At 37.7% G+C, this 21,604-nt stretch overlaps 1 protein-coding gene across 1 annotated transcript; it reads left to right on the top strand.

Moving 5' to 3' along the window:
• The first annotated feature begins 218 nt into the window (after positions 1–218).
• On the top strand, positions 219–21,325 carry LOC139685834 (E3 ubiquitin-protein ligase UHRF1-like). The gene is made up of 11 exons (XM_071582951.1): positions 219–251; positions 516–662; positions 2,213–2,403; positions 3,475–3,809; positions 7,877–8,063; positions 10,287–10,518; positions 12,789–13,000; positions 14,628–14,771; positions 16,529–16,685; positions 19,873–20,082; positions 21,047–21,325. The coding sequence occupies exons 1-11, from the start codon at positions 219–221 to the stop codon at positions 21,323–21,325; spliced, it is 2,127 nt and encodes a 708-aa protein (XP_071439052.1).
• Positions 21,326–21,604: the final 279 nt, after the last annotated feature.

Raw genomic sequence — 21,604 nt, 5'->3', positions numbered from 1 at the left:
ATAGATAACATTAATTGATGTATTGTAAAGTTGCTACTGGCATTTTAATATTGCATAGGTAATGTAAGAAGGTATCCACTGACACACCTATCTTTTGTGCCATAGGCCATTCTCACCAATTCTTTGCAGTTAAGTTATGGGCAAATAACAGTTATTCTGTAAATGTGTTTTTCTTCCAGAAATATTCCTTATAACTGATTTGCTGAGTTTCATATAACATGCCTGATAGACAATTTTTTAATCTTATGAGGGTATTTCTTTGCTTTGTGTTCATATTCTAAATTCATTATGCTTGTGTACAATACCCTCTTATTTCATTAATCAATTAAATATCCTCGATGACAACTTTGCTTTTCTCCTCTAGAATAGAAGAAAAAAATGTTCCCTTAAATGATAATAATTGTAACATCACACCCTGTATATTTTGTGTATGCTTAGTTATGATGAATAAGACTCCTTAATAATTCAACTAAGTCAAATCATACCATTACTCTCATTATCTTGAACTTTTTCAGTTGGAAGGTGAATACAACTTGTTTGATTATAATGTTGTGTTCAATGACATTATCCAACTCATGGAAAGACCGGAGGATCAATCTACAGGAGAGAAAGAAGACAAAGGGTCTGTTGAAAACGGAGATAAATCAAAGCAGTGCAAAAGGGTAAAATTTCCTTTGGGAAATAAGGTGCATTTCTACATTCAATTTTGAATCTGTTTTCAACAGATTTAAATTTAGTGCTCTCATGCTTTCAAAATCATCAGTAAGAACAACAATTATCTTCTGAAATCATTGATTCGTTTATTTTCTTGGAATTAATTTTCTCTAGGATGACAGCACAACTGGGCTGGGCAGCAGAAACAAAAAATGCTGCGGTTCACATATAAGATCAATACCATCCAGTTTATATTTCAAGGTAATTTGTCCTAAGTACATATGATTATGAGCTGGAAAACTATATGCAGACCATTCAGTATTGCTGGCTGAGAAGTTAGCAGATATTTGGAAGTATTGGACAACTTTTGGGACTTAATATTGGGGAGGAAATTGAGTATAAATGTGTCTTAACCAGAAGTAAAGTGTATTTGATAAATAAAGTGGTATTAATGATTAACTGGGGAGTGAAAACTTGAAAATTTGTCAAGTAGGTAGGTACTTAAGTAGTAGTAGTTTTGAGGGGAGGCGACCGACAGCTAAGGTCATTTGCGCCATAGGGGAAGGACAGGAAAGGATGAAGGGTGGAGAGAAACCCGGCGTCGGCATTAGCCTACTCTTTACGAAAGGCGCCAAGGGGTCCGCGGCTTAACGTCCCATCCGACGGACGGCGTACTCACTCAAAGTGCCCTCCACAAAGCACCTCAAGTAGGGATCGAGATACCTCTGAAAAATATTCAACACCGCCGGGATTTGAACCCGCGCCCTCAGGGTGGGAAGCCAGTACGTTAGCCCCCGCACCATCTCGATCCCCGGTAGGTACTTAAATGTGGCCACATACTCATGAATATGATATGATAGTTGAGGAGCCGGGAAGGAGTATAAATGCTGGTTGAAAGGTTGTTACTGGTTTGCGACATTCCTATGAATATGAATTTTTGTCTTGGACTGGGAATATGGCTTGTAGAATTATGTGACTCTTCACATTTGTGTGTGGAGGTGAAATGCCAGATCAAGCATAAATGTTGACCTCATGTAGTGGGGATGGGGCTCTTGGTGTTGTAATTTTCAGATAAAGCCGGGAATGCAGTGGCTCATTTGACTTAGAATTTATTTTGATTGTGGTCATGTATATATGTAATGTCATTTATGGCATGTTAACTGCCCAATAAATGACTTGCATTGTCGACCTGTAATAATTCTAAAATTTTAGAGTTATCACCTAATCATATCCCCAGTATATATCATTGAAATGATTTTTGGCACTACGTATGCAATGAAACATGTCAATGTGTGGGCAGTAATTTGAGCAGGTTATGAAATTATCAGACATGTTGCAAATTCCCTGGGGTTATCACAAGTAACAAAAATTACATATTTTTGTAATTCATTAGGCGATAGTTGTAATATGTTCTCTGATATTTGTCACAGCTTTCCATAAAATTCTGAAATGTGGTTATTTGGCTATAGTTTCTGGGCAGGTATGCCCTAAAGAAATGTACAGATTGTATCATAATTTCCGGTATAAAATATAAGCAGTTTTTACTTATCTATTTTAGTCTGGAGATCATGTTGATGTGAAAGTGGAGTCCTTGGGGGTGTGGTACGAAGGAAAAATAGTGGACATCTGTATGAATTTTGTCTGCGATTCCTGTATTTATAACGGTGTTGCTAATAATAATGCAGGAACTTTTGTTGGTGATGAACCGCAGTTGCAAGGAGATATTTTATATTTTGTCTCCCTTGACAGGTAAGTTTGTTAAACTATTGCAGAATTTCTATAGGTGAGAAACTACAAGATTCAGTGGACTGTATCTTGCGGTTAATGAAGCATTTCATATATGTTTGTGAAAATTTTGCTCATGTTTAATAATTGATGCATCATCCATCTTAAGGGTATGCCATTATTTTAGATTTACTGCTTGAAGTAGTGATATGAATCTCATTCTTTGAGTTCTTAAATTTTGCATGGATGTATTTATTGCTAATTGGTAAGAAGCATATCTTAATGTTCGAGGGTGTTTCAGTAAGAGTGACCATACATTTTTAATTCACATGCTTTAATATGAAAAAAATTGATTTTATGTTATAGTGATAATTTAATTCAAAAAAATGTAGTACAAGTTTTAATGGTTGACTCTCAAATTACACCTGAAGCAGCTGTAGTAAATTTCTGACATCTTCAGTGTGAGGACAGCAAATGTGGGTGTAACTTGCAGTGTTGTATGAAAAATTTGCTTTCACTTGAACCAATCGTCAGTTGAGGTTTGTGAAATACTAGGATTCCAGTCAGAGCTCTTATGTTGGTAAATGTTAACACCACTGCTACCATTGTGAGTAGATGGTCTAATGGCATTAAGAGTATCTGAAATGATAGAAATATATTTGGGTCCCGTCCATCATAAAAATGACGCACGAGATGTGTATAGGGTTTTCCGCCAACTCTTGTTTTATATTAATCAAAATGAAGTTCGTTCCTCATCCTTGCCCTAATTGTGACATAACCAATATGAATTGATGGATTCTCTGCCAGTTTGTAAAAGAAACTCCTTTGTGGAAAGCATTATCATCAGAAAAAGCAGATGTAGGTGAACTGGACGTTTCAATTTACAGCATCAAATGCCACTGTCAAAATAATTAGTCAAATCAATGAAACTTGTGCCACCTATGCATAGCACAAAGAGGTAACAATCAAACATTGAATTAAATTTTTCTCAAATCATTCAATTTAAAAGTGTATGATAACATTTTACTGAGCAACCCTTATCATGCTGACTCTGGCTCATATTACTGACAATATTTGTGGCCATATTTTTATCAGGAATCCCAAGGAAGTTTTGGAAACCAAATGGCAAATGATACGCCCCCGATCTAGAATTCTTTGTGATGTGACTCAGTTGAAAGCAGGAGATGTTGTGTTGGTGAACTACAACTTAGAAGTACCAAGTGGAAGGGGGTTGTGGTATGATTTCAGGGTAGATAGAGTAACAAAGACTGGAAAAAGTATTTTCGGTGACCTACTTTTAGCTGGCTCTAGTTCCTATGCACAAGATTTGAAGGTAAGAATTGTGAACGAAGTAATGAAGATTGAGGAAGTGATTGAAGTAAAAGAAAGGGATTTGGAGTATGAAGAAAAGATGAAGGATCCCTCAGCAGGTAATTTTCATGAATGAAATTTGTGATAAAATTTGTTTCCAATTTCAAGTGAAATGTAACAATTAGCCTGGCTTAGAGCCTGTTGTACATTTCTAGTTGAAATACATGATACCTTGTTGATTCAGTATTCCTTCAGAACTGAGAAATAAGAGTTACTAAAAAAATTCATGAAGGGTGAGAAAAAAATGTTACAGCAGTGTAAGCCGTTCATGAATTCCTTTTTCTCCATGATGTGCACCAAATTCAGTGAGGAAACTACATGTGTGTGGGTATTAGATAGTAAAAAGTAGTGTTAGGAGTAATTTTTCTAGTCGTTCATTGTTACTGTTAGGTTTCATTAATAATATAACTTCAGGTTTTATTCATGATTTTTATGGAAGGATGATCTGGTTTTTGTGGCAACCCTCTCATTTTTCTTAAACTAAAGATTGCCATGTATTTAATGCAACTTTGAGACAACTTAATGACCATGGAGGGTGCACTTTGAAGACAATCTGTTGTTAGCCAAGGTAGTAGTAGCGGAGAGCAGGAGTTTGGTCATAACCATTCTTGAAATCGGGGCAGCGATCCATTAATTAGTGCTATTTTTTTGTAGAGAGTCCCATTTATTTGGGCCTACATTTATTGAAATGTTACTAATTTCTTTTGAAAACCTACTTTCAAAGGAAATTCAATTTCTCAACTCCTGCCTACCCTTTTTGGCGACATTTTGAGAGCACTTCAAGGTGTCTGGTGACAGCAAGTAGTTTCCAAAGCATTATTCGTTGTTATGCCACAGTCTCATTCTATTAATTTAATTCCATGTTTATAATGTGTGTTTTGAGGGTCACAAGGGACAAAGAAAGTTGAAAATGTGTGCTTACGAAATTCATTTCAGTTTGGAATTTTTCTTTACTCAATTCAGAATATAACTTCTTCATGTGAAACATAGCACAAAGCTTTCAGTACACATTTTTCATATTCTGGTTGTCCTGGTATATTTTATTGATAATTACAGGACTGATTTCATTTGAACTTTCAGTATATCTAGCTTGGTCAGGTTTAAATTTAATTCAGATTATCATTGGAAAGGGGTTATTTTAGTAGTACATTGTTGCTGAGTGGGACTGAAAGGGTCTTTTGAATCATGATCAATAATGATGAAAATTATCATGTGTTAGCTCTGTATTCAATTCGGCAGCTATTTTAAACATTAAACAAACAAAAATTAAACCATCATTTAATTAATTGGTAGCATGCTTAGTTACGTCATTGTTAAGAAGTGTGGTGCTTCTCAATATACAATTACAGTGTCCCATGATTTCCACATCACATTCAGCCTGCTCTTCTGGACTTAGCACTTCTTGAAGGCTTGTGGAATTTATGAATGGTTAGTAAGTATGGGTTTAATTTTCAAATTGCCTCTAGCATTGGCGCAAAATTACAGTGTGAGATGGTATTTCTTTGGCTGGTGGCTGGGCAATACATTCTCTGCTGTTATATAAATATGCTTTGACATCTTTTTCCAGAAGAGACCTGTCTCGTCACAATGGAAAACATTTTGTGGCAGGTAACTCTCAGCATCTATGAGCTTCTTGAAGTCACTGATGAAGTCCTCTGTGGCCTTTTGAGTCAAAGATCGCTGCTTCACCATGGCTCACAATGTTGTGGATGCTGCTACTTCTCTTAAACTTCTCAAACCACCCATGGCTTCCTCTCAAATACTTCTTATTCGCCCATTAATTATCCTAGCAGCTTTTTAACAAAGTCATCGAAAAATCATTAATAGTGCCACCTTGCGATTAATTTTTTTCATCCATTTGGGAAGCTACCTTTCAACGTAGTTGATAGTATGTAACTGTTGCTACTTAACACTTTCCACTCCCTTTGAACCTACTATCTCCCTAATTTTATCCTTATACTTCAGGATAGTGCAAATTATTATTATTACTTTTTATTTGCCCAGAGATCATAGTACAAAAATACCAGGTGGGTAGTGTATGTACATGATATAAGGCAGGCCAAAAAGGAGCAAAGACGCAGGCTCAATTAAGATACATAGAAGAAATGATGCTCACTGTTACATAATGTTTGGCACCAACCCATGAACATTGGCTGTAACATCCACATGAAATATCAATTTAGAAAAATAATTGATCGCCAACATGAATCAGACCATGACCATAGCTTTAAACTAAAAGTACAGGTATGAACTTACTGGTCGGGAATATTGTTGAGATATTGTCAACCGAGTAGAACATATTACACTGTAGATATCTTTTTAATTTATGCCTGAATGCGGCAGTACCCTTTGTGTCCCTGATACTTTTGGGTAGTTTGTTATATAATCTGATGCCCATTTCATTGGGTCCTAATATAAATGCTTTAGTTCTTATATTCCCATAATGGATGTTGTTCCTTCCTCTGGTGTGATGATGATAGGCAGAGTTAAGAGAATAGTTGCCAATATTATTTGTTATATATAGAATTAAAAACATCATGTAGATGCACAGGAGTGGTAGCAAATTTAATTCATGGAAAATAGGCCTTGATAGAGCATTGTGAGGTTTCCTGGTGATGATTCTAATAGCTTTCTATTGCATTTTAAAGATGCTTTGAGAAATAGCAGCTGATCCCCACAATATTATACTGTAGATTATATTTAAATAAATTTCCCCATAGTATACATTGAGTAGTACAGTTTTACTTATAGTTTCATACGTGCGTCTTAATCAGTAGCAAGTTTAACTGAGCTTGTGTTGAAGGGCTTTTACACGTGTATCCCAAGAAATATTTGCACACAGAGAAATACCTAGAAATTTACATTCCGTCACATGCGCAATTGATTGGTCATTAATTTTTAGCAGCAGATCATGTTGACACGTTATTATTGCGTGTAAAGTATACTAGTTTACTTTTATTTAAATTTAAGTCTAGAAGCTTGTCTGTACTCCATTTGTTAATTGCAAGTGTGGCAGACTTTGAATTTTCCACTAGGCTGGGATATGTTTGTGTTGATATTATTACATCAGTGTCGTCAGTATACAACACTGGTATTATTCCTTCTTTATTCTGTAAGCAGTTAGGTAGGTCATTGATGTATATCAGAAAAAGGAGTGGCCCGAGGATTGAGCCTTGTGGAACGCCTTTGTTAACTTGGTATGCTTCAGATGAATATTTTGACCATCAACTGATAACACTACTTTCTGAGTGCGTTTATGAATATAGGACTTCATCCAATTAAGAGGGATTCCTCTAATTCCTATTCTATTGAGTTTAATTAGTAGTCTATTGTGGTTAACATTATCAAAAGCTTGTGACAAGTTAAAAAACATTCCAAGAGTTTTGCGTTTAGCATCCAATGAATTAAGTATGCTGTCGATTGCCTGACGTATGGCAGTTGTGTTAGACCTTTCAGATCTAAATCCATGCTGAGAATTTGAAAGTAGGAAGTTTTTTCGAGATAAGATGATATTTGCATATACAAGGCTTTTTCGAATATTTTAGCAAATGTATTTTGGATTGCTATTGGTCTGCAGTTCAAATCATTAACACAGCCATGGTTTTTATATATGGGCACTACTTTTGATTCTTTTAATTGGGATGGGAAAATCCATTGTATCAAAGATTCATTAATTTAAAATAAAAGTGTTGCTTTTATGGCTTCAAAACAATGATGAAAACCTTTACCAGGAATTTCATCTGGGCCAGTACTGGATTTGTTCTTTTATGTGGACAGATTAATTATCTGTGGGTGCTTGATCGGCCATGTTCACATCTCGTTCTCACTTTTCAATGAATTAACTTTTCACTTCTATTGTTATTTTTGTTCTCTAAATGTTGTCTTCATGCATCTCTTTCTTCTGAGACATTTTCAAGGTTAACTGAAGCAGTGGCCATGCAATTTTCTGGTAATCCGCATCTCCTCGTCACTCATTTAAAATGTTGCTTGTTAAAGGAGTTGTTTAAAAAATAATTATTGCTTGTTATACAAATATTGCCATGCGATGTGCTCATTAAGTGAGGATTTACTGTATTATTAAATACCATTTGTAATATTTACTGATTAGTTTTGAATACATTTTCAGCTAAACAAACTGTTGAGTGCACAACCTGTCAAGATAATGATGGTAAAGTCTGCCATGAGTGTGGATGTTGTGTGTGCGGGGGTAAGCAGGAGCCTGCTAAGCAACTGATATGCGATGAATGTGAATACTCTTATCATCTTGGGTGTATTAATCCCCCTTTACATTCACTTCCCGAAGAAGAAGAATGGTGAGACAGTTTTGCTTATTGGGTCATCTTGTGCATGTACTTATGTAGTTTATGTCCAACTTGATTGACATACTGTTTGATGATATGTGCTAAGATCTATATGAAGTGTGTGCATAGATAATTGTTTTTATCTTACATGAAAGTTTAATGTAATGAAGCATGATGACAATTTTGAATGTTTCCATGTAATGCAATAATAATGCATATCATGAACGCAGGCCACTTTCCTGTAACCAGTTGGAACAAAGTTCATTGTTGCTTAAATGAATTCCTCATGCTAGGCATTCAGTTCATTCAGCACATTTTTATTACATGATTAAAATAATTGTTTTGGTATTATTATTCATGGGATTGGTTTGATGTAGGACTTCATTCAATTACCATATTTTTTGGCATATAGGATGTTTGCACTCCCCCCTCAAAATTTGGCTAAAATGTGAGTCTTATATGCCAGTAATCAAAATTGAGTTGAAATTTCTTTTTTGTAAAAATAAGCTGCATGATATATGTTTTGCTTCTATCTGGAAGAGGTAGGAATCAATTAAAATGAGTTCAGATCCATTGACATTTGAAGTTACTACTTCTCCAGTGAGCGCATGTATATGTTATTTGGTCTGGGGTAAGCTGTTGATTTTTATATTGAGATTTAGTGGCAGAGCATTGCTCAAGTTCAATGCTATAATATTGCATCAAGCTATCAGTTATTACATATGCAGAAGAACACAGAAGCAGCATCAGATGAATTTTGTTTCACAGCCGACCGACTAGATAAGAATTTTGCGTAGACAGGATGAGGAACTACAGAAAGCTATTCATAGTTAACACAACCTGCAGGATTTAAGTACAAATTGGCCAGAACTAGAAGAAGAATTACAAACTTTGATATTATACTACTGAAGTTCCGGGATTATCAGTTTCTACACAAATGACAATTCAACAAGGAAGAGTGGTTTCTACTAACAGAGACATAAATATCATGGTGATCTGTAGGACAGAGCAGCTTTATCAGATGACCTTAATGCTATAAACGTGGGTGCAGCACTTGGCAATTAAATTAAACTTAAAAAAGTGCATAGTGATTAATTTTTGATGAAAGAGCAATTTCCTCCAGAACGCATACTGCTTTGGGAGCACCGAAATGGAATGTGTAGGCTTGATTTGATACTTGGGGCTTACCCTCACTCACGGCCACTCATGGATGGAACACACACGGGGAATATGTGGACAAGCTAACAAAAAATTAGGGCTTATTAGAAGAGGACTTGGTAAATGCGATGAAAAGGTCAAAGGGGGGGAGATATTATCATTTGCTGTTTGGGCCTCATTTTAAATATGCTGCTAGTATATGGGATCCTTATGAATTTGGATTGATTGCCAAATTGCATCGCATGCAGCGTAGAGGAGTTAGGTTTGTAAAACATTGTAATGATAAACTTAGTTGTGTATCCAAAATATCGGAGGAGCTAGCCTGGGAGTCACTCACAGAGCATAGGTTAAGTTACACATTAAGTCTGTTGCATAAATTGGAAGGATGCCCTTTAGCAGTGATGTTGAAAATGTATTATTACCCTGATCGTACTATGGTAGGAGAGGTCATAGCTATAAAATTAGAGAGATTAAGTGTAGGACAGATAGATTTAAGATGTCATTTTTTCATAAGTAAGGTATCAGACTGCAGTAGGGCCATATTCACATATGATGTGTGGCAGGGTGTATTCACACCCTGCCATACACCTTAGTGGTGGCTTTCAGGGTACTAACATGTCAAATATTGATGTAAATAAAAATAAAATGAGTACCATTAATAGTTTAGGAAATTAATGGAAAATGCTGAAATATTTTTCCCGGAAGCATGTGTAAAAATGTAGTGCATTAAATTCTGGGAAATATGTTATTTGATATTTGTCACATATTTGTGCACGCCTCTGACACCTTGAAAGACATGTTGCTCCCCTGATATCAGAATGAGACTACCAATTGTTTCTTGTTTTTTTCTGACACCTGCAATCAATAATTATTACCACAAGAGTAATATTTGTTCAAAAATGCCTTCACTTTGGGGTGAAGAATTGGCTGATAAACTGAAAATGTTCTCTTAATCTTGATATGCTACTCAGTTCAGGCCAACATTTTACAAATCCAGCTCCTCTACTTTGCTTTCTAATTTTTTTATTAATATATACTCTTTAGGTTTAAATTCTAAACCAAGTTCTATGTTTTCAGGTTTTGCGCAGACTGTAGAACGGATGCATCAGAAATTGTGATGCCTGGAGGGAAGCTAAAAAAGGGTAAGAAGAAAGCCAGACCTTCATCCTCCAAAAGTGGGGTTAAGAGAGACTGGGGTCATGGAATGGCATGTGCTGGGAGAACAAAAGAGTGTACAATTGTACCATCTAATCATTTTGGACCCATCCCTGGTGTTGAAGTTGGAACAACATGGATGTTCCGGGTTCAGGCAAGTCTCATCCCATGCCTTATATTTTCACTTTCAAGAAAATTAACCCTTTCACTCTCATGCCATTTGTAATTTTCAAATAGTTGTTGTTTTACTGTTTTTAGGTCAAGGATTTTGAAATTTTAACTAATAATGGGACACATATTTTAGTTTCTATTAAAAATTTACTTGCTGTGTAGTTATAAAAAGTAATTTTATGAAAAACATTTAGCACAAAATTTTTTTATGTAACCCACGATTTTTGTTACAAATTATTACAAACTCTACATTTATTGAAAATTAGAGCATACATTACAAATTTTAATATGTCATTTAGCACGTCCAAATTTCACGCCAATATTCCTATCCTACGCAGTGGAAGTTATATGATGTGTTATTTATTTTCTCAAAATGTACAAGATGACTAATTTCCAATGATTCATGTTTCTAACTTTTCCAGTATTGCATCATTTAATTTTTTTAATTTATTGTTTGTGCTTTTATTTTGTGTGTGTGCACTCGGAACAAGTTCCTTTATATTCTCAATCAGGCTGACATGGACTGGTACCATCATTAGCTGTGGGTACACCAAAGTGTACTCCTAACTCAGTCATTATTCAAAAGGGTATAATTCTGTAGAAGTGGTTCCCATTAACCAGAACTAATGGAAAAATTTAGCTTTTTAGTGTTTTATCTACTGTTGTAGAGATTTGCTTTGACTCACTATTTTTTGTAATAAATTGCCACGTAATGCCTTAGTATTTGACTGCCAAAAAATCCTTTCCTCAAATAACTTGCACTTTTGCCTTAAGATATGATTTTTTCACCAGAGGTTTGGATTCTGTATGTAATTTTGATATATACCTGTATAGCCAATGACTTTCATTACTAAGCTGCAAGATATAGACCATTTACAATGGTTTATTGTGCTTAATTAAATTGTATAATATTATTTTAAAGTACATGCATGTGAAAATTAGCTTGAATTTGTTGCTGTAGCATATTGACATGGTGATAATTTAGAATGTTCAAAATTGTAGATGGATTTCAAATTTATATCCTTAATTTTGTTAGTATTAAATCTATGGGAATCTATCAAATATGACAAATTGTTTATATAAAGCTGCTGGTACCCATTAAAAAATACAATGTGAAATTGCAGAAAGTAAGTTGCCAAGTACAGTAAATTTTTGATTATCCATGCTAGTGGATGCATGATGAATCATAGGTAAATGGAAAACGCAGATAAATACCAAAGAAAATAATTCAGTGTAGGCAGTGTAGGCAATTAATGACTTATTTGTTGCAGAGTAAAGCTATTTATTTGCTCACGTTAAATGAGAACAAGGAATTCTCAGGCCTAATGAATATGAGAGAAATGATAGTGGGAAAGTATTGATAGTGCTAAAATGTCTAAATTAAAACATTGAATACAATTGTCAACTTTTGTTTTTGTGAAATTAGAATCTGTTAATAAAACCCTATCTCTTAAAAGATATAAAGTATATTGAAGTTTCAACGCGTTTAATTATTTTCAGCATGGATAATCCGCAAAACTGATAATTCATTCACAAGATATTATTCATAAATTTTGCAAAAATATACTGTATAGGGAAAACCCGAGCCTTAGGCCCTGAGTTCCACAAGGGAATAGGGAGAGTGGGCATGGAAGGAGTAGAAAAAGACAAGGGAATTCGGGGAGTTAAGGGCGAGTAATCTCCATAGGTACCAACCCAAAAAAAATCCTTGTTGGTGGGCCATGTACTCATTCGCTCTCTCAATTGGGGGCTCTCAACCCTGTCCTAACTCTTATAATGCTAAGCAACAATTTCAAGTTGGCCATGGGGGATCTTTGTTTGAGAAAGCCATGAGAATGCACAAAAAACTCCCTCCCTCATTTAAGTGCCTTTTAGGGTTTTTTCATGGACAGCTTAATTCCTAAACTAAGATTTACTCTGCAAGGGGGCCCCTCAGCTTAAGCTTGGGGTGCAAGTTGTGTCATTTACATGCAAAAAGATATTATAAGCACAGTTATGTTAACATAGGAACCCTTGTGAATACAGCCAAATCAGTATCTGCAAAGTGTGACTTTTTGTGAAACTGTTCTTTGTCAACACAAAAAAGAATGGAATTCTGATTCATTCTAATTGAAAGGAAATCGTTTAGGAGAGAACAGTGAAACCAAAATGTGGAATCAGTTTTTCATAGAAGTCTTAAGATGCATAACTCCGTGCTGGTAGAAACTCAATGTGAGGTATATTAATTCAAACAATTTCATATGCCAATAATAGGTTTCTGAGTCAGGTGTTCACCGACCTCCAGTTGCTGGTATTCATGGGAGAGCAATAGAAGGTGCTTACAGCATTGTCCTTAGTTATGGCTATGAAGATGACTTAGACAATGGAGTTGAATTTTTGTACACTGGATCAGGTGGGAGGGATTTGTCAAGAAATAAAAGAACCTCATCGCAAAGTCAACATCAACAGCTGGAAAGGAGCAATAAGTAAGTGCTTAAGTTTATTATATTCCTTTCAACATTGGGTTTAACAACTTGTAAACACACGGACACATTTTTTATCGGTGATCTTTCGGTTGAGTTAGGTTTTGGATGAACACAGTCTATACAATGGCGCATTATTCCATTTATTTGCCGCTTCTAATGAATGCAACCTGGCATCCAACACTACAAGGAGCCCTTCTTCGATTCCTCATAATTCTTACCTCCCTTCATTCCATCAAACGTGCTTATCCTATTACTTGATTGCCTAATGTTCTTACCTCTTATCACATTCTTCAGCATCCCGCTGCTGGTCAAAATGCTCTGCATCCAATCCTCCTGCCTCCAGATTTTTCCAACAATCCCGTCTTACCCCACCGTTGCAAGTACTTCATTCCTTTTCCTTTCTGTCCCTCTCACATTTTCCATCTTTTTCCATCTCCCACCACTCCCATATTTCAAAAGCCTTCATTGGTGATATCTTAGTGTTTCAACAAAGTTATTGCACCATACAAAACCATGCTCCTGTCAAAGTTTTATCTATATTTTCTAAATATTACTCAACGTTCTTGACATCATTTCTCTCCTGGTGGAAGCTCCTTTGCCTAACAAAATTCTTCTTATGTCCTTGCAACTAAACCATTTTGGTCCAAAAAAAATTGTGAGATAGGTAAAATTTTCCACCTGTTGAAGTTGATGTGCCATTATTTTGATGTGTATTTTAGCTTTTCTTTTCCTTGAAAATGTCATAACTTCTGTTTTGCATGTTTGATTCTTATTCCTCGCCTATTGCACTGACTTTCAAGGGGGTGGGGATGGTGCGGCGGCTAACGTACTGGCTTCCTTTTGTGTTGGCCGAGGTTCGAATCCTGGAGACGACAGATATTTGTCAGTGGTGTCCTGTTCCCCACTTAAAGGTGCTTTGCGGAGAGCACTTTGAGTGAGTATGACGTCCGTTGGATGGGATGTTAAACTGCTGACCCCAAGGCACCTTTCGATAAGAGTACCCTTTCTTACCCATCCATCCCTAATGTCACAAATGACCTTGGCTGTCAGTCGCCTCCCTTAAAACTGCTACCGACCTTCAATGATTTTTACGCTTTCAAATTGTTGCATTGCGATTGACATAAGTTGATGATTCTCTGACAAGTTACTGTGGTAGCATCTCTCGCAGTTCCTTTGAATTTGTTTCAAAATATATTGGGAAGCATGGGTGTTAATGGACACTCCTGGCTTTATTTCTCTTCCTAGCACTATCCATCCTGACTCTCCACCTGTCACTTGCACCTGAGCAGTCTGAGATATGTCGAGGTTATGGGTAGGAATGTGTGTGCATGCATGTGTTTATAGTATGAGGGGGAGTCAAATGAAAACCTAATGGATGAGCACACTAGACCAGTCCACTCACCAACACACCAACAAGGACATAACCAAACCACTGTGTGCATCTGAGTTGTCACTATGCAGTTCTCCTACCACAGCAATGACAGTATCGATGCATAACAACATTGTCAACTTTCACACAGACTGTGTTATGTTCGGTTTTCTTTTGACTCCGTAATGTATAGAAACATAAAATACAAAGGTATATACATATATGATAATTATTTTGAAAATCTCCTTATTTCTTTAGGGCTCTGGCCAGAAACTGTAATGCTCCTGTTGATGAGATAAATGGTGCCAAAGCTAGAAACTGGAGAAAAGGAAAGCCTGTGAGAGTTGTAAGGAGTTACAAGTTGAGACCTCATTCAGAATATGCACCTGAGAAAGGAAATAGGTTGGATGAATTACATTGTTGGATTGAATTTTTAGTGCCTTTTAAAATATGGATTGATATTGTAATCTAGCAAGGAGATGGATGCATTTTTTCCTCCTGGTTATATTCCATAGGGAAAACCTTGCCTAAAGAAACACCTCACTAAATTTTTGCTGGGTAAATACGAAGGGGTGTTGTAAACTTGTAAGTATTGCTAAAGAATAATAGGGATGGAAACATGTTTTTTTTTAATCTCAAAGACTTGTGTACATAGTCTCCATCCAGAGTTATACTTTTTTCTGTGTTTCTTGACCTTTCAAAGGTCATCCTTGTAGTACTTGGCAGATAGCATCAAAAACCATTGTTCCACGACTTGAATGAAATTATTTGTGTTGTCAAATCTCGAACCCCACAGTGGTTTTTTGAGTTCGAGATAAAGAAAAAGTTGCTTGGGTCAAGATTGGGAGAATGAGATGGATGTGGCAAAATTTTGTAGCCACATCTCTTTTATTCCTCAACTCCACCTTCGAGATGAGAGAGCAGGTGCATTGCTGGCAAGAGGGCAGATGCCTTTGGTGATCATACTGCACCGTTTCTTTTTCCGAGCATCATGGAATTCTGCTTAGATGATTAATTAAGATGATAGTAACAGTCCCAAAAACAGACAGCATACAAGGTCTGTCCCAAAAGTAGTAGGAGCTGATTAAAAAAATTCATTGCCAGAATTGTTATGTATACTCAAATGTCTTTGAAGTAGCACCTTATTGGGTCCACTCAATGCTGCCAGGGAGTTTCCATGCCTCTAATGCCTCCTGAAAGGTGGCGCCTGGAATGCTGCTAAGCTCCTTCGTCACAGCCTGTTGTAACGCTTCCACCAAGCCGTGGTGATGTTTTTTCAGCACAGATTTGAGGGAGGGGCATTAATAAGATATCAGGTCTAAAAAATTTGGATCCTCACTCGCACTGTCAATAAGCTCTTGTGAGAACTGCGTGTGAATTTCCCTTTGTTTGTCAAAGAGCACTCATGGCACCAACTCTGCACACAAATTTCTCATGTCAATGTTTTTGCTCACAAGTCTATGTGCATCCCTTTTAAGGATACCAAGTTCATCAGGAACCATTCAAACAATCAGTGATTCTTTTCGAACAAAAACTTCTCTCTTGCTAGATTTTCGTCACTTTTGTTGCCAATAGCAAAGTCACATTGAGTATGACTTTGCTGTTTGATGATAGGGTAAATATTTTATGTTTATGGAAATGACAGGTTTTCATTGGGTGAGGAAATAAATGAGATAATGGGAGCACTTATATCTAGTGTGTAAAAGAAGCCTTGAATAAGATGATTCAAACATTGAAATCTGTTTGTTTCTGATTTATCATATTTTTTAATATAAAAAACTGAAATTCATTTATCGGCACATAGTGTACATCATTTTGCTTATTGTTGCTCAGTTGATTTCAATACAGTGTAACCTCATTATATCAGCTTAATCCATTTTACATTCTTTCTCATAAAGCGAAATGCTCGTTTAGTGTATCAACTATTTGCATATAAATTAATTTATAAAATGATAATGAGTTCCATGCAGAAAAAATAATTCTGTACAATGTTTATTCAAAGAAAATTATGCATACATTGTATAGGATCGTGGATCACGTTCCCTTTTCTTCTATGGTGGAATGAAGCAACGGTGAATGTGAACTTGATTTGTAAAAGCAAAAAAGAATCCAAATAAAATATTTAGTTCTCTGTGCATATATTTACCCTTCTTTTGCAGGTACGATGGGGTGTATAAGGTAGTTGAGTATTGGAAGGAAAGGAGGAAGTCTGGTTTTTATGTATGGCGCTATCGCCTACGCCGAGACGATAAATCTCCTGCCCCTTGGACAGCGGCTGGCAAGAAACTAATTGAAGATTTGGGGTTAAGAGTGATCGTAAGTTGTTAGAATTGTTTTCTTGGATGCTTAAGATTTAATAAGATAAGTGTTAAAGAGGGGATTACAATGTATTTATGGAATGAGGCTGATATTAATATACTTTTCAATATTGGGAAATACTAATACATAAATAATCAACTAATATAGTTGTCTGTGACCCAGGTGCTACAGGCCTGGAACCCTGGCCAGATGAATGAATATCTGATGTGGCAGAAAGCATTTAAAAATAACTTCAGGTTTGTACATTGGATGAAAATATTTGTTTTCGTATCATCATTATTATGATGGAATGAAAACAAAATATTGATCTGGTGCTTTCGCGGTGTATTTGCTTGATGAAGTTTTCTCGGGTCTTCCACCGGGTCAGGGGTTCCATGTTGGCTGACGTTTCGATGCCCGACCGTGCATCGTCCTCAGGGATGATGATTGCCCCTCGTTTTCAGTTTCAGTTTAATAGGTCTTTATTTCCGTATAGAGACAGCGTACAAGAAATGCATAAAATATATAATTGAAACATAACAGAACAATACAGAAACCCCGTTTTAGGATAAACTCCTCTTCGGGGGATTGCCCCTCGGTTTTTGGCCGTCTTATATACATGCGCGCCCGGGTTCAGGTGACTTCTGATTGGTCCAACGCAGGGGAGCTTCCTGATTGGTCGCCGGGTCGCTGTGTTTTGCTCCTTTCTCTTCTCACCTCCATTGGCACAGGTTTCCATGTGTGGCTGAGGGAATAGCCAGAATCCCTGTTGAAATTCTGTCCTGCCATTCTAATTTGGAAAGATTCCTTGATGATGCGGTCCCAGTAACCACCGGCGTGGGTAAGTAGCTTGGTCCCGTTGAAATCAATTGAGTGATCCATCCCGATGCTGCGTTCGGCGATGGCTGATTTTTCCACCTGCCCTAGTCATAAATGTCTTTTACACCTCCTGGATGCCAAGTTCGACGCTGCCACGGTGATGCTATTTCGCCACGTCTTGACCTCCACAGTCTTCCTGTATGATGGGCAATACTTCGAGCAAGCAGATGGAGTGGAAATGGGGTCTCCACTCTCCCCCGCCATAGCAAACTTCTTCATGGAAGACTTTGAAGAAAAGGCACTAAAATCAGCCCCGCTCCGCCCTAAACATTTTTTTTCTGGTATGTAGACGACATCTTTGTGATTTGGCCACATGGGAAGGATGCACTTAATGAATTCCTGGGGCACATGAATCGCCAGCAGCCCAATATATCCTTCACCATGGAATTGGAAATCAACAGCAAGCTCCCTTTCCTCGATATCCTGGTTCAACGTAAGAGCAATGGCACACTCGGACATAGTGTGTATCGGAAGCCGACGCACACTGGGCTGTACCTCAATGGAAACAGCCACCACCACCCATCCCAAAGGCGAGCAGTGCTGAACACACTCTTCCAACAAGCCAGGGTCATCGCCGACAAAAATAGCTTGTCGGAGGAGATTAACCACCTGAAAACCACCTTCCTCCAGGATGGGCATAGTGGACGCAAAATCTCCTTGTCCCTAAAAAGGTCTTTCGACCCGCAACCATGCACAGTGCAGGAAAAAGAAAAACCATTAGCCAGAGCCTGCTTGCTGTACATCGCCTCGATCTCCGGGAAAATATCCAGGATACTGGCGAGGCATAAAATCGAGGAAATCCATAAACCGCCAGGGAAAATTAGAAACTTGCTGGTCAGAGCGAAGGACCCTATCGGCCTAACGACCCCGGGAATATACCAAGTCCCGTGTACCTGCGGGGATGTCTACATTGGAGAGACAGGGTGGACCATCGAGGCGAGGTTAAAGGAGCATAAAAGACATTTACGACTAGGGCTAGTGGAAAAATCAGTCATCGCCGAACACAGCATCGGGATGAATCACTCAATTGATTTCAACGGGACCAAGCTACTTGCCTGCGCCGGTGGTTACTGGGACCGCATCATCAAGGAATCTTTCGAAATTTGGATGGCAGGATGGAATTTCAACAGGGATTCCAGCTATTCCCTCAGCCACACATGGAAACCTGTGCAAATGGAGGTGAGAAGAGAAAGGAGCAAAGCACAGCGACCCGGCGACCAATCAGGAAGCTCCCCCGCGTAGGACCAATCAGAAGTCAACCTGAACCCAAGCGCGCATGTATATAAGACGGCCAAAAACCGAGTGGCAATCATCATCCCTGAGGACGATGCACGAGTCGGGCATAGAAACATCGGCCAACATGGGACACTGGACCCGGTGGAAGACCCGAGAAAACTTCATCAAACAAAATATTGATTTAATTGAGAGGTTATCTAAATCTTTGTGTTGTTACTATCCTAAGGATTCCACTGAAAAATTTGTATTGTTCTCCCTCTGGTGAAAAAAGACCAAATAAAGTGTTTGCAGTTAAAGTGAGTACATATGTACGAGGGTCATCCGGAAAGTAGTACCCGTTCGTGAAATAAAGAGACAAAAGTAAATATTAACAAACATAAAAAATTTTATTTGAAAGAGGATACTTTAAACTACTTCTCAACATAATCTCCAAGCAAATTAAGGCATTTGTCATAACGTGTGACAAGTTTCTGTATTCCTGCTGCATAGTCCTTCGCCGCCAGCTCATTGAGATACGCGAGGGACCCATCTTGCACAAATTTTTGCATAATGCAGATGGTGTTTAACAATTTCATGAACAATTGTTCGAGAAACATTGGGAAAATGCTCACAGATGTCATCAATTGTGACGCGCCGATCGTTCCTCACGAATTCGTCAACTGAGCTCACCAGTTGGTCTGTAATGACAGACGGTCTCTCCGAACGCTCATCGTCGTGTGTGTTCCCCCTCCCCATGTTGAAGTTGCGACACCACCGCCGAACAGACGACTCGTCCATTACATTGTCTCCATACACCTCCTTTAATTGGCGATGAATATCACATGGGCGAACGTTTCTTGCATTGAGGAATTTAATCACTGCCCTCACTTCACAACTGGCGGCGTTCTCAATTTTTTTAAACATTGTAAACAATCACAGAAACAACACAGGCAATGCTAGCGTCACGCAACTTGGCTCAGAGAAGGCAGACAAGCCACTGAAGCTATCTGACCTCGTCCAGCGGCTACTCGCGTCGTCAGCACTTCATGCGGCACGAACGGGTACTACTTTCCGGATGACCCTCGTAATCTTGTTTTTCTAATAATTTAAGTATCCTGATGGATATGAGGCAGCACTTGAGGAAGGTGAATGTTCAACATCAGGTGTCCAAAATGAGATGACCTCTCCACATTCGAGTGAATCAAAAAGGTTAAGGGTGGAACCTTACCAACTCCCTTTGCAAGTGCGGAATTGGATAAATAAGGATGTGAATGAGAAGCTTTGGGAAGAATGCCTAGCAACATTGGCAAGTGGAAAAGCTGTAAGTTACCTCATTCTGGGTCTTTTGTTTTACTTGCATAGAATAGTACAGAGAATGTACGTTATAATATGTAGAAAACTGTCAATTTGGTATTGTTTCCATTTTAGCTAAGATTAGCTTTAATGAGCCAATACTGGTACACTTTCTCACATCAGGCCTCAGTGGCAGTGGGGTAACGTCCTCACCTACCAACCCAGAGGTCATGGGTTCGATTCCCGCCTAGGTGGATTTCCCTCCATCTAGGGCTTGGTTGTATGTGATTGTCGTCAAATGTCTGTAATGTAGGGTTAGGTGGAAGAAGGGACTATTAGTCCCAACCTCGCCCAATTAAGTCGATAAATAAATAAATCAGTTATGCATCTGTATGTGAAGTTTTGATGTCATAAGTTGGCGTTTCCTAATTTTTCTTAACATGTAATATGTAATACTCATTTATCCATAACTTTACTCATTGTGGTATGGGAATTAGATTCATATTTTTTAGCAGTTAACATATCTTAGAAGAGTTTTTGACCAAGATTATATAAAATCGAGTAGGGTTGTAGATGATCAAGAATTAGATTGCCAAGCAGTTGCAAGCATTTCTGTGCACAATGGATAGCTAGTGCAATAGGTATGGGATGAGAATCAATGTGAACAAATGAAGGTTTTGAGATTTTCCAGAAAAAGGAAATCTGAATTGAATATTACTATATAAGTTCAAAAACTAGAGCAGGTGGAAGTTAACCTGTCATGGAGATGTTTTGCCCCAAAATGTTCAAAGGAGGGACATAGATGGAGGATTGTGTTAGGCAAAGAAGTTTTCACAAGAAGATGGGAATTGATGACAGGAATGTTGATTAAGGATGTTAAGAAACAGCTGGTCAAAATTTTGATTTGGAGCGTGGTTTTGTACTGTGTGGAAACACGGTAACTCTAGCGGGATGGTAGACAAAGATAGGAGGTTTTTAAAATGTGGTTGTAGAGAAGGATTGAAGAGGCGAAGTGGGTAGAAAAGAAAACAAATGAGGAAGTGCTGAGTGTGGTGGGGCAGGACAGGGGATTGTTGGAAGACATCCAAAGGAGCTGGGATACATGGATTCAGAGCATTTTGATTGACAATGGGATGTTGAAGACTGATCAAGGGGAGATGGGGATGTTTGATGGAGGGAAGGGTGGAAGGAAGTGTGGGATTATTGTTGTTTTGGATGTTAGGTTGTGTGTTGTTGGGAGAGGCAAGGAAATTGCCAATACCATTTGGTAGTTTGTGTCCTTGAAAAATCTTCAGAACTTGTTGATTACTAATAATTATAATTTCTAAATTTCAATGTTAATCATCAAATCAAGGCCACTTATTAATTTGTAAATTAAGTTTTATCATTTCTGTTCATGGTAATGTGACTCCTATTTTGAAGTCTTAGTATTTCTGGCTGCTTGTGTGTAGCAAAAATTCCCTTGTTTTCTTATTGAAACCGGATTGTTAATAGTTTGATTATTTTGATTACAATTCTAACCCTGCAAATGTATTCCTGTTGTATTAGCA

The sequence above is a fragment of the Hetaerina americana genome, unplaced genomic scaffold (genome assembly GCF_022747635.1).
Source record: "Hetaerina americana unplaced genomic scaffold, ioHetAmer1.1.p SCAF_12, whole genome shotgun sequence".
Lineage (NCBI taxonomy): Eukaryota > Metazoa > Arthropoda > Insecta > Odonata > Calopterygidae > Hetaerina > Hetaerina americana.
This window is presented reverse-complemented; position numbering and strand designations above follow the sequence as displayed.